The 13,184-nt window shown below is 50.4% G+C and overlaps 1 protein-coding gene across 4 annotated transcripts in view; it reads left to right on the forward strand.

Annotated features, from left to right (window-relative positions):
- The window catches only part of RPS6KA1 (ribosomal protein S6 kinase A1), a 45,675-nt gene that overhangs the window by 27,920 nt on the left and 4,571 nt on the right, over window positions 1-13,184 (forward strand). For all 4 annotated transcript variants that reach the window (XM_010380407.2, XM_030941928.1, XM_010380406.2 and 1 more), the window contains 4 exons: window positions 1,397-1,527; window positions 3,335-3,460; window positions 3,655-3,744; window positions 4,116-4,274. In XM_010380407.2, the coding sequence (XP_010378709.2) occupies window positions 1,397-1,527; window positions 3,335-3,460; window positions 3,655-3,744; window positions 4,116-4,274 (506 nt within the window). The remainder of the gene's footprint in view (window positions 1-1,396; window positions 1,528-3,334; window positions 3,461-3,654; window positions 3,745-4,115; window positions 4,275-13,184) is intronic.

The following is a 13,184-nucleotide window of genomic DNA, read 5'->3' on the forward strand; positions in this document are numbered from 1 at the left end:
TTGACAGTGGGTGTGGGGTGGAATGTTCTGGGAGGCCTCCTATAAGGGCATGTTTTAGGAGAGGGGGTGCTTTTCTTTTTTCTTTTCTTTTCTTTTCTTTTTCCTTTTCTTTTCTTTTCTTTTTTTTTTTTTTTTTGAGATGGAGTCTCGCTCTGTCGCCCAGGCTGGAGTGCTGTGGCCGGATCTCAGCTCACTGCAAGCTCCGCCTCCTGGGTTTATGCCATTCTCCTGCCTCAGCCTCCCGAGTAGCTGGGACTACAGGCGCCCACCACCTCGCCCAGCTAGTTTTTTTGAATTTTTTTAGTAGAGACGGGGTTTCACCGTGTTAGCCAGGATGGTCTCGATCTCCTGACCTTGTGATCCGCCCGTCTCGGCCTCCCAAAGTGCTGGGATTACAGGCTTGAGCCACCGCGCCCGGCCTCTTTTCTTTCTTTTCGAGATGGAGTCTCGCTCTGTTGCCCAGGCTGGAGTGCAGTGGCGCCATCTCGGCTCACTGCAACCTCCGCCTCCTGGGTTCAAGCGATTCCCCTGTCTCAGCCTCCCGAGTAGCTGGGATTACAGGCATGTGCCAGCACGCCTGGCTAATTTTTGTATTTTTAGTAGAGACGGGGGTTTCACCATGTTGGCCAGGCTGGTCTCGAACTCCTGACCTCAAGTGATCCACAAGGGGTGCTTTTCTCACTGTACTTACACACCTCTGATGATAGGGACAGCAGTTCTCCAAGCAGTCCGCTGGGCAGCGTGACAGGTGCAGCTTTGTAGGAGTCAGGGGCCGGAGAAGCAGCATGAGGCAAGGCTTCTCAGAGGAGGGAGCGAGTGAGCTGAGTCTTGAAGGATAGGCAAGCAGTGGATTATCTAGTTAAAGGGAACAGTGTGTGCAAGGGCTCAGAGACCCCTTTAAGGATCTGGGAAGTCCAACGTGGCTCAGCTGTGGTGTGGAGAGAGAGAAGAGGAGGATCACAAGGCCCTCCATTGCCAGACTCAGAAGCTGGGATTACTCCTGAAGGCAGAGGGGCACCTTTGAAAGGTGCGGGCAGGGTGGCAGATTTGTGATTGGAACCTTCCCTTTGGCTACTGTGCAGACAGAGATGGACCTGAAGGGGCTGATGTAAGACGGAGAAGCTGGGGAGGGAGCATCCAGGAAGGGATGAACTGTCTTGGCCTGGGATGGAAGTGGATGTGAGAGTCTTTAATGTTCCTCATGCATCAGGACTGGACTGGTCTAAAAACATATGAGCAGTTGGGCTAAGGCCTGGGATGGACAGGCCCTCTGCAGGCTCCCGCCATGGCCAGTCCCTGAGGCAGGTCTGAGGCCCTGTGCTCCCCCTTTGCTGGGCTGCCTCAGGGTCGAGGGGACCTCCTCAGGTACCCTCACATTCCCCTCCCGCCCCTGCAGATTCCCCAGGCATCCCCCCTAGCGCTGGGGCCCATCAGTTGTTCCGCGGCTTCAGCTTCGTGGCCACCGGCCTGATGGAGGACGACGGCAAGCCTCGCGCCCCGCAGGCACCCCTGCACTCGGTGGTACAGGTGAGGGGGGCAGGGGGCTGCTGCTCCGTTATCCTTTTCTAAAGAATGGCTGTGAATACAAGCTCTGAGTTGGACAGAACCGGGTTCATACCCTCATGCCACTGTGGGACCCATAGGGCCTCCAACATAAAACAGGGACAGTAAGGCCCACCTCACACTGTGGCCCTGATAACTGGATGATGATATGGCTATACATTTCCCAGCACAGAGCAGGGTCTGGGTACATGCCAGGGGGTGCCCAGGGTGGTGGTGCAGAGTGACTGTCGTGTCTCTGGCATAAGGGTAGCGAAGGACTTGTATCTCTTCACACTTGTTCCCCATTTGTACACTTCCACTGCCTCATGAAAGTTTTGGGTTGAGAGGCAAGAATGTAGACTGTGGAGCTCATTGCATGGGTTCCAGATTCACAAGATCATGGACGTTGGGGGTTTTTTTGTTTGTTTTTGAGACGTAGTCTTGCTCTGTTGCCCAGGCTGGAGTGCAGTGGCACAATCTCAGCTCACTGCAGCCTCCACCTCCCCGATTCAAGCAGTTCTCCTGCCTCAGCCTCCCGAATAGCTGGGACTACAAATGTACACCACCACACCCAGCTAATTTTGTTGTTGTTGTATTTTTAGTAGAGACAGGATTTTACCATGTTGGCTAGGCTGGTGTCAAACTCCTGACCTCAAGTGATCCACCCACCTCAGCCTCCCAAAGTGCTGAGATTACAGACATGAGCACCCGACCAGATAATGGACTTTGGATGAGATACTTTCCTTCCTGGTGCCTCGGTTTCCTTATCTGTAAATGGGGAAATGATAGAAGCTTTCTCCATAGAGCTGTTAGGAGGATTATTAGAGTTAATACATGTAAAGTTAAAGTGGGCTGGGCACGGTGGCTCATGCCTGTAATCCCAGCACTTTGGGAGGTCGAGGAGGGTGAATTGCTTGAGGCAGGAATTTAAACAGACCCGTCTGGCCAAATGGTGAAACCCCATCTCTAAAAATACAAAAATCTGACGGGCGTGTTGGCGTATGCCTATAGTCCCAGCTACTTGGGAGGCTGAGACACGAGAATTGCTTGAACCCGGGAGGCAGAGGTTGCAGTGAGCCGAGAATGCACCACTGCACTCCAGCCTGGGCAACAGCGCAAGACTCTATCTCAAAAAATAAATGAATAAAGAATAAAGTTAAGGTGACTATGTAATTTATTTTCCAAACTGGGACATCTTTATCCAGGACAAATACTAAATCAGACTGGATGCAAGGACCGCAGGCGCAAGCCAGGGCTGGCCGCAGGGCATGCAGTCACCTGATGAAAGTGCTTAGAATACTGCCTGGCACGCAGCACACACTAAGCACCATTCAGCATTGCTATGGCTAATGTCCCAGAACCTTGAGACACCCCCTGAGTTGAGCTGTGACACCCCAGAAAGGGGAGGCAAGTCACTCAAAGCCATACTTAGTGGCACAGCTGGAACTCGGCTCAGGGCTCCTGTATCCCTCCCCGGCCTGCCCAGGCTTTTCAGAACTAAAGTCCTCTCCATGTGTGTTGTGACCCTCTTGCCCACTCCCTACACTGCCCTCTGACCACAGGCTGCAGTCCAGGCAGGCTGGGAGCCAGCGAGTATGCCCAACATATAGAGTAGAAAACTGAGGCCCAGAGAGGGGCAGGCTCTCACCTGCAGTCACATGGCCAACACTCTACCCCAAGTCTCCTGGCCCTTCCCTGGTGCTGTCTCTACTGAGCCAAGACCTTCAGTGCTGGGAGATGACCCTTAGCACTCTGGAGCCAGGGGTCAGCCACAATTTTTGGTCTCCTACAGCAACTCCATGGGAAGAACCTGGTTTTTAGCGACGGCTACGTGGTAAAGGAGACGATTGGTGTGGGCTCCTACTCTGTGTGCAAGCGCTGTGTCCACAAGGCCACCAACATGGAGTATGCTGTCAAGGTGGGCCTCCTGACCACGTCTCAGCCAAGGCTGCCGGGCCGGGGGCAGGTCCCCGTCTGGTGGGGAGGGGTGGTGCCCGAGCTCTGCAGATGTATGAAAGGTTGTGTGGCCGAGACCTCCAGGCCTGCTCCATGGCAAGGAAGGACCCTGGAGCCTGTCACCCTGACACTGCCACATGCACCCACTTTCTTCAGGTCATTGATAAGAGCAAGCGGGATCCTTCAGAAGAGATTGAGATTCTTCTGCGGTACGGCCAGCACCCCAACATCATTACTCTGAAAGATGTGAGTGGGGGTCCTTAAGACTGGGGTGGGGACCAGGAACTCGACTCTCCAGGATTTGTCTCAGGGTTGCCATTCCTTTGACTTCTCATCCTCTTTCCAGTGGTCATGTGGAGGGGAAAGAGGTCCCTTGGTCCCTCCAGTCTGCCCATACCCCAAGGGCCCTCCTTCAGACTCAGGCATTTTCTGAGGACGTTCTTGCCTATCGGGGGACCAGTGTCAGCATCCTCCTTTTGGGGAAGGCGGGGCCACTGAAGAGCAAGCAGAATACCTGCCTAAGGCTCATGTCATTCTTCCCTGCTCTGGGGCGCTGCTGACCAGGGGTCCCAGGCCTGATACTGGGGAGAAGAGCCTGATGGTGAGGTCTTCGGCAGGTGTACGATGATGGCAAACACGTGTACCTGGTGACAGAGCTGATGCGGGGTGGGGAGCTGCTGGACAAGATCCTGCGGCAGAAGTTCTTCTCGGAGCGGGAGGCCAGCTTTGTCCTGCACACCATCGGCAAAACCGTGGAGTATCTGCACTCACAGGGGGTGAGTCTGGATTCAGGGAGGCGGTAGGGGGATGCCAAGGGTCATACCATCAGCAGAGCGCATGAACCACATGCTGGCCCAGGAAGGGCAACCTCCAGCTAGCCAAATTGAGGGAAGACTAGGCTGGGTCAGGGGATGCGTGCAAAGGAGGGAGGGAGAGATGTGGTCAATTGTGAAAGGGAAGGTATGGAAAGTTATTCAGTATCTACTGTGTGCCAGTCACCATGGTAAGGTTTAGCATAAGATGAAGTTTCCAGGCCAGGCGCAGTGGCTCATGCCTGTAATCCCAGCACCTTGGGAGGCCAACGCAGGCAGATCACTTGAGGTCAGGAGTTTGACACCAGCCTGGCCAACATGGTGAAACCCGGTCTCTACTAAAATACAAAAAAATTAGCCGGGTTTGGTGGCGGGCGCCTGTAATCTCAGCTACTTGGGAGGCTGAGGCAGGAGAATGACTTGAACCTGGGAGGTGGAGGTTGCAGTGAGCCAAGATCACACCATCGCACTCCAGCCTGGGCAATAGAGCGAAACTCCATCTAATAAATAAATAAATACATAAATAAGATAAAGTTTCCTTACATTATCTCAATTGGTTTTCACAACAACTCTGAGATAGATGCTGCTACTGGTCCCACTTCACAGGTAAGAAGACCAGAGCTCAGAGATGAAAGTTCATTTGCTCAAGATTACATAGCCAGGGAAGAATGGAAGAATTTCAGACTGAAGAATTTAGGTGGGGAGTGGGTTTTGAGTTAGGAAGCAGCAGGGTCACCATGGGGGAGCTGCAAGGCTTCAGGGAGGTGAATTCGACTGTGCGTTCAGTTGCTAAGGCAGAGGAAATGGATGCAGGAGGAAATTCTGCTGGAAACATAGCCGGGACTACAGAAGAGGTGTAGCTCCAAATGGCAGAGTTTGGCCTTTATTACTGCACAAGGCAGGTGAGCACTAGATGATGGTGAGGTGGGAAAGTTCATTACAGTGGATTAAAGCCCAAAACAATAGCATTAGTTTCTCTCTGCATGAGGTGATGTTTTAGGGTACGTCTGATCAGACAACATGGGGGTTAAGAATGTAGGCTCTGGGCCAGGCGCGGTGGCTCACGCCTGTAATCCCAGCACTTTGGGAGGCCGAGGCGGGCGGATCACAAGGTCAGGAGATCAAGACCATCTGACTAACACGTTGAAACCCCGTCTCTACTAAAAATACAAAAAAATTAGCCGGGCGTGGTGGTGGGCGCCTGTGGTCCCAGCTACTCGGGAGACTGAGGCAGGAGAATGGTGTGAACCCGGGAGGCGGAGCTTGCAGTAAGCCGAGATCACGCCCCTGCACTCCAGCCTGGGCAACAGAGCGATACTCCATCTCGAGAAAAAAAAAAAAAAAAAAAGAATGCAGGCTCTGAATCCACCTGGCTGAGTCCAGGTCTTGGTGTATGAGGTTGTTAACTTGTTTTTACATAGTACCCAGTCCATAGACACATTTCCCCTATTGTCCTGTTTTTTTTTTTGTTTATTTATTTATTTATTTATTTATTTTTTTATTGTTGGAGACGAAGTCTCGCTCTTGTCACCCAGGCTGAAATGCAATGGCATGATCTTGGCTCACTGCAATATCTGCCTCCCAGGTTCAAGTGACTCTCCTGCCTCAGCCTCCCGAGTAGTTAGGATTACAGGTGGCTGTCAGAATGCCTGGCTAATTTTTTGTATTTTTAGTAGAAACGGGGTTTCACCATGTTGGCCAGGCTGGTCTCAAACTCCTGACCTCAGGCGGTCTGCCCGCCTCGGCCTCCCAAAGTGCTGGGGTTACAGGCGTGAGCCACCACACCCGGCCTATTACAGGTGTGAGCCACCGCACCCGGCCTATTACAGGTGTGAGCCACCGCACCCGGCCTATTACAGGTGTGAGCCACCGCACCCGGCCTATTACAGGTGTGAGCCACCGCACCCGGCCTATTACAGGTGTGAGCCACCGCGCCCGGCCTATTACAGGTGTGAGCCACCGCGCCTGGCTCCCTATTGTCCTTTCAAAAATATCTTTTTTGACTGGTTTATTGAAATTAGAATACCTGTAAGTTCCACACGTTTCATTCAGTTGGTAAATCTCTCCCTTTTTTTTTGAGACAGGGTCTCACTCTGTTGCCCAGGCTGGAATGCAGTGACACAATCACAGTTCACTGCAGCCTTGACCTCCTTGGGCTCAAGCGATCCTCCCACTTCAGCCTCCCAACTAGCGGGGACCACAGGCATGCACCATCACACCTGGCTAATTTTGTATTTTTTGTAGAGATGGGGTTTTGCCTTGTTGCCCAGGGTGGTCTTGAACTCCTGAGCTCAAGTGATTTGCCCACCTCGGCCTCTCAAAGTGCTGGGATTACAGGCATAAGCCACCTTACCCAGCCGCTTTTCTTTTTTTTAAACTGGAGGAAAATTTGCATACAGTAGATTTCAAGGGTACATTTTGATGAATTTTGTTAAATGTGTGCACCCATGTTGCCTCCACAGTTAGACCTCCCTTTTTTATGCCACCGACATATTGAACATGAGTTCTGTGGAATGTCTCGTGTTCTGAATTTGTCTGTCGGCTGCCTTCTGCATCATTTACATTATTTCTCCATTGTTTATATTTCCTGTAAACTACAAGCTGCTCTAACATCATTATTAGCTTTGGCTTTTTTGGGGGGATGGGAATGAGGTCCAGATGGTTAAGGTTGGGCCGAGCATGGTGGCTCCTGCCTGTAATCCCAGCGCTTTGGGAGGCCAAGGTGGGCAGATCACTTGAGGCCAGTAGTTTAAGACCACTCTGGCCAATATGGTGAAACCCCGTCTCTACCAAAAATACGGAAATTAGCCAGGAATGGTGGCACATGCCTGTAATCCCAGCTACTCTGGTGGCTGAGGCACGAGAATCGCTTGAACCTGGGAGGCAGAGGTTGCAGTGAGCTGAAATCACACCACTGCACTCCAGTCTGGATGACAGAGCAAAACCCTGTCTCAAATAAAAAATAAAAATAAAAGAAGGCCGAGGTCATCCAATCTATGGAGGTACACTTCGGTGCACCACATCCACGAGCACAGTGTCATGCTGCCCGCCTTTAACCATGGCAGGTGGTAACCGTCCCGTCTCCTTATTGTAAAGATCCTCATCGAATGGTTTCATCCTTTCGGAATCTTGCCTGTGTCGAGTATTTCATTAGGGTTGTGAAAGTGGCGATGCCTGATTATGTCTAATTTTTTAGGGGAAATTCTGTAAAAAAGAATTTCACCTCTTAACCAAAGCTCCAATTTGGTTACCCCCTGTGCTTTTAATGGTCACGTTTGAAGTGGCTTTGGTTTTTTAAATGCCAGTGCAATAGACTAATATTTAAACATGTCAAGTCAGAGAGTGCGTTTCCTTTTTCTGGTTTGTTCTTAAGTGAGTACTCGTTAAGAAGGTTTAGAAGACAGGGAAGCCAGTGTACCCGTGGGTCACCTGAAGCTCAAAGTAAGGAAGAACTTTCTGAAGAGGGGAGCTGCCTCCAGAGACAGTGAGCCCCTTCTGCCAGGGATGTGCACAGCTCCAAGTATAGATAACCACTTGGTGAGGATGTTGTTGGAGGAAGTTGTCTCCTTCCCGAAGCTAGGAGTGTGTGTGTCTCCAAAGTTTCTGGCTCTTTGCTAATACCAGGGCAGGTGATGAGGAATGGGAAGCTCTTCTTGTTGACATATTTGGAGGGGATACTCTGGGTTGCTTTGTCGACAGCAGTAGCTGTGGTCTGTAAGCTGGGAATCCCACAGGAGCTGAGGGATGGGAAGGGGATGACCAGGGAGCAGGGTTCACTGGGACCCCTGTTTGTTTAAATATTATCTTTGTATTGAAGCATTGCGTAAACACTGAGAAGTGCACAAATCATAATGGACAAGTCAATACATTTTCAAAAAGTGAATACGCCTGTGTAACCAGTACCCAGCTCAATAAACAAAGCATTTCCAGTTCCCGTAGAGCCCCCACCTGAGAATAACCATCCTAAGCTAAATTCTAATAGGTTCATTTTGCCCGTTTTTTAATTTATTTTATTTTCTATTTTTATTTATTTATTTTTGAGATGGGGTTTTGCTCTTCTTGCCCAGGTTGGAGTGCAATGGCATGGTCTTGGCTCACTGCAACCTCTGCCTCCCAGGTTCAAGCAATTCTCCTGCAACCTCTGCCTCCCAGGTTCAAGCAATTCTCCTGTCTCAGCCTCCCAAGTAGCTGGGATTACAGGTGCCTGCCACCACAACCAGCTAATTTTGTTTGTTTGTTTGTTTGTTTGTTTGTTTTGAGACAGTGTCTCGCTCTGTCACCCAGGCTGGAGTGCAGTGGCGTGATCTCAGCTCACTAAAAGCTCCGCCTCCCGGGTTCACGGCACACCATTCACCTGCCTCAGCCTCCCAAATAGGTGGAACTACAGGCGCCCGCCACCACGCCTGGCTAATTTTTTGTATTTTTAGTAGAGATGGGGTTTCACCATGTTAGCCAGGATGGTCTCGATCTCCTGACCTCGTGATCCACCCGCCTGGGACTCCCGAAGTGCTGGGATTACAGGCGTGAACCACCGTACCCAGCTCATTGTAGTTTTAATTTGCATTTTTCTGATGATTAATGAAGTTGAGGACCTCTTCAAATGTTTATTGCCATTCGGACAGCCTCTTTTATGAAATGCCTCTTCAAGTCTTTTGTCCATTTTTAAAAATTGGTTGTCTTTCTTTTGCATCTTACATGGCAGGGGTTCATAATTTAATATGTGGAGTCTTTGTAAGTCACCAGTCTCCCTCTATGTTGTTTCTATAAGGTTGTGGACTCTGTAATAGAGAGGGTTTCTCCCTTTAACCAGATGATTCACTTAGAACAACTTCACCTCTTGTTTGGCCGGTCACAGGTGCCTAAATGCACATCCTCTCACGCTGCTCCTGAAATGTTGCTGCCACTGCTGCTAGTGGTAGCTAATGTCACGTGCCACTTTCCACAGGCCAGGCAGGGTTCTGTGCACTTTACGTATTAACTCTTGTTTTTTTTTTTTTTTTTTTTTTTGAGACAGGGTCTCACTCTGTCACCCCAGCTGGAGTACAGTGGCGTGATCATGGCTCACTGCAGCCTTGACCTCCCAGGCTCAAGTGATCCTCCCTCCTTAGCAACCTGCAGCCTGCATAGCTGGGACTACAGGTGTGCCACCACACCTGGCTGATTTTTAAATTTTTTTTTGTAGAGATGGGATCTCACCATGTTGCCCAGGCTGGCCTCAAACTCCTGGGCTCAAGCGATTCTCCCACCTCAGCCTCCCAAACTGCTGAGATTACAGGTGTGAGCCACTGCACCCAACCCAGAGCCTGTGCTGCTTTGGACAGCATCTGGTCTCTAGGTTTTGCTTGTTTGTTTGTTTTTGAGATGAGTCTCACTCTGTTGCCCAGGTTGGAATGCAGTGGCGCGGTCTCGGCTCACTGCAACCTCCACCTCCCCGGTTCAGGTGATTGTCCTGCCTCAGCCTCCTGAGTAGCTGGGGACTACGGGTGCGTGCCACCACACCCGGCTAACTTTTGTATTTTTTAGTAGAGACAGGGTTTCTCCATGTTGTCAGGCTGGTCTCAAACTCCCAACCTCATGATCTGCTGCCTTGGCCTCCCAAAGCGCTGGGATTACAGGCGTGAGCCACCACACCCGGCCTGGTCTCTAGTGCTTCTTCACAAGCAGTCACTCTGTCTTAACATCCAGCATGATAGAGGGGTTCAGTCCAAGGCAGTTCTGGGGTTACTGTGATGTCTGTCATTTCCCAAGCCCCCTGCTAAATATTCCTGTCCTTCCCTATAAGCCTGGGGTTGAATACTATTATCAGCCCGATTTTACAGGTGAGGAAACTGAGGGCTAAAGATGTTAAATGTCGTGCCCAAAACCACACAGCTATGAGTGGATGGTAAAGCCAGGATTCACTGCCTGACTCCTTCCTGTGACTGGAATCCCAACTCTCCTGGAGGTCACGGCCTATTGCTCCAGTGCCTGCATTCAGCCTACACATATATTTTGTTTGGCCTGCAAGATAAGGAGTGTTTTTTTGATTTGAGGTATGGTTTAGTAAGGCTTTGGTAATTTGGCTGCTTCTAAAAACACTGGGTCTGAGTTGCTGTGTAGCGACTGTCAGCTGGAGCCAGGTAGCCACTGCCCTCTGTAGACTACTTGGAGGTTCCCGCTCTGCCTGGCTTCACTCATTACTTGCCCAACCCGTTGTGATTTTCCGTGCAGTGAGATGTGAGACTATCCTTTTCCTCCTGTCACATACACGCCTGAGGGTCAGGTATCAGAATCACCTGTGGGGCTTTTTTAAGCTGTACTTCCCCTCCCCTACTCACCATCCCTACTATTCTACCACTGGCAGTGGTGAGACAGTTTCCTATAGGAATTTGTAGTTTGTCTATGTTGTATTAGGGTAGGAAAAAAGATCAACAGCTTGAGCCGGGCGTGGTGGCTCAAACCTGTAATCCCAGCACTTTGGGAGGCTGAGGTAGGTGGATTGCCTGAGGTCAGGAGTTTGAGACCAGCCTGGCCAACATGATGAAACCCGGTCTCTACTAAAAATACAAAGAATTAGCTGGGCATGGTAGCAGACGCCTGTAATCCCAGCTCCTCGGGAGGCTGAGGCAGGAGAATTGCTTGAGCCTGGGAGGCAGAGGTTACACTGAGCCGAGATCATGCCATTGCACTCCAGCCTGGGCAACAAAAGCGAAACTCCATCTCAAAAAAATTAATTTAAAAAAAAGGTCAACTTCCATATCCCTGTGTCCCAGTAGTGTCACGTGTGCCACACTAAACTGGAAAGACTGTGGAATTAAGGTCAGAACTGGGTTCTGGTCTTGCCTCTGCCTCTAACTTACATGCAAGTCAGTTGTCCTCTCAGGCCGGATATAGTAGCTCACACCTGTAATCCCAGCACTTTGGGAGGCCACGGTGGGAAGATCACTTGAGGCCAGAGTTTAAAACCAGCCTAACCAACGGGGTGAAACCCTGTCTCTATAATACAAAAATTAGCCAGGCATGGTGGTGTACACCTGTAATTCCAGCTACCTGGGAAGCTGAGACATGAGAATTGCTTGAACCCAGGAGATGGAGGTTGCGGTGAGCCAAGATTATGCCGCTGGCGAGACTCCATCTCAAAGAAAAAAAAGAAAATTGTCCTCTCAGAGCCTTGGTTTTCTCCTCTGTAAAATGGAGCTAGTAATTCCTGTCCACCCACCGAGGTACAGTGGGTGGCTCCAGTGAGATCATGACTGGTAACGTTCTTTGTAAACTGGGAGTTTACTTGCGCAGGGTAGTTGGCGTCCTCAGCCAAGCTGAGCATCCCTGTCCTCTAGGAAGAGTCCACGTTCCTGGGGGCCTGAACTTGTGCTGCGGCCCTGGCCTTGTGCTGTGGGCCATATGATTGTGTTTGAAGGAGAGAGCCCATAGGACTTTCTCCGAGGCTTGGATACAGTGCATTGCTGGGGCCACCCTAACAGTGTGGTCCTTTCCCCCTCATCTACCTGGCACTCTTCTCCCTATGGAGGTGGACTCTGCTGGGCCATGTCTACCTTCTCCATGGGCTCCACAGGCACTGCTGGAGGGCTTGGGGATCAACTGAGACTATGAAAGGACTATCTGAATAAAACCAACTAGCCTGCAAAACTCTACTAATCTAACCTTCAAGGTGTCTGTCTCTGTGTTTCAGAGGTGTGATTTGTTCATTCATTGCACAAAATTCACTTAGCATTTGCTCTGTGCTAGGCCCCGCACTGGGTGTTGAAGGTGAACAGGCATTCCACAGACGTAGGGTTATGATCGTTACCGAAGGAGCCCCTGGTGGCCTGAACTCAGGGGACCTGAGGGATGCAATGGACAGTGAGGCTGGTACAGATGATGGCTGTGCCTCCCATGTCAGGGTAGGGACTTTGGACTTTATGTTGCAGGTAGGGAGCCTTTGACAGTTTTTTGACAATGCCCAGGGAGGTTCCTGGGCATTAGCTTAGGGAAGGAGGAGCAGGAAGATGAGAACATGAGGAGTTTAGTGTGGGATGTGTTTGAGTGTGAGGTTCTGTGGAACATCTAGGGTTGCCGTGTGGTAGGCAGCTGGATTTATGAGCCAAGACTCAGGAAAGTTCTGGACTAGGGTTAGAGATCTGAGAGGTATTGGTAATTGATAGAGGATTGACTATGAATGGAACTGTACAGGCAGGCACAGTTACTCACACCTGTAATCCCAGCACTTTAAGAGGCCCAGGCAGGAGGATCACTTGAGCCCGGGTGTTCAAGAACAGCCTGGGCAACATAGCGAGACCCTGTCTCTGCAAAAAGTGTTTTAGAAATTAGCTGAGTGTGGTGGCACACGCCTCTAGTCCCAGCTACTCGGGAGGTTGAGGTGGGAGGATCACTTGAGCTCAGAGGTTGAGGCTGCAGTGAGCCATGAATCATGCTGCTGTACTCCAGCCTGGGCAACACAGACCCTGTCTCACAACAAAACATAACAAAACAAAACAAAACAAAGCCTTACAGAGTGGGGGGAGGAGAAGAATGAACTGTGGGGTGGTTCAGCCCCCTCAAGTTACAGATGAGCAAATGGCCCCAGAAGAAAGCCGTTTGCTTATGGCCTCAGCAATGTCATTCATCCATTCATTCAACAGATATTTATTGAATACCTGACATGTACTAGGAGCTAGTTTGAGTGCTGGGATACAGCAGTGAGCAAAACACTCATGGAGCTTACATTCCAGTGGGCAGACTCAGAAAGCAAATTAAATATTATGTTAAGTAGGGAAATGCTACAGATAAAAGTAAAGCAGTGTATTCTCAGATTCTAAAGATAAGGAAAATAGGGCCGGGCACCGTGGCTCACATCTGTAATCCCAGCACTTTGGGAGGCTGAGGTGGGCAGATCAC

The sequence above is a fragment of the Rhinopithecus roxellana genome, chromosome 12 (genome assembly GCF_007565055.1).
Source record: "Rhinopithecus roxellana isolate Shanxi Qingling chromosome 12, ASM756505v1, whole genome shotgun sequence".
NCBI lineage: Eukaryota > Metazoa > Chordata > Mammalia > Primates > Cercopithecidae > Rhinopithecus > Rhinopithecus roxellana.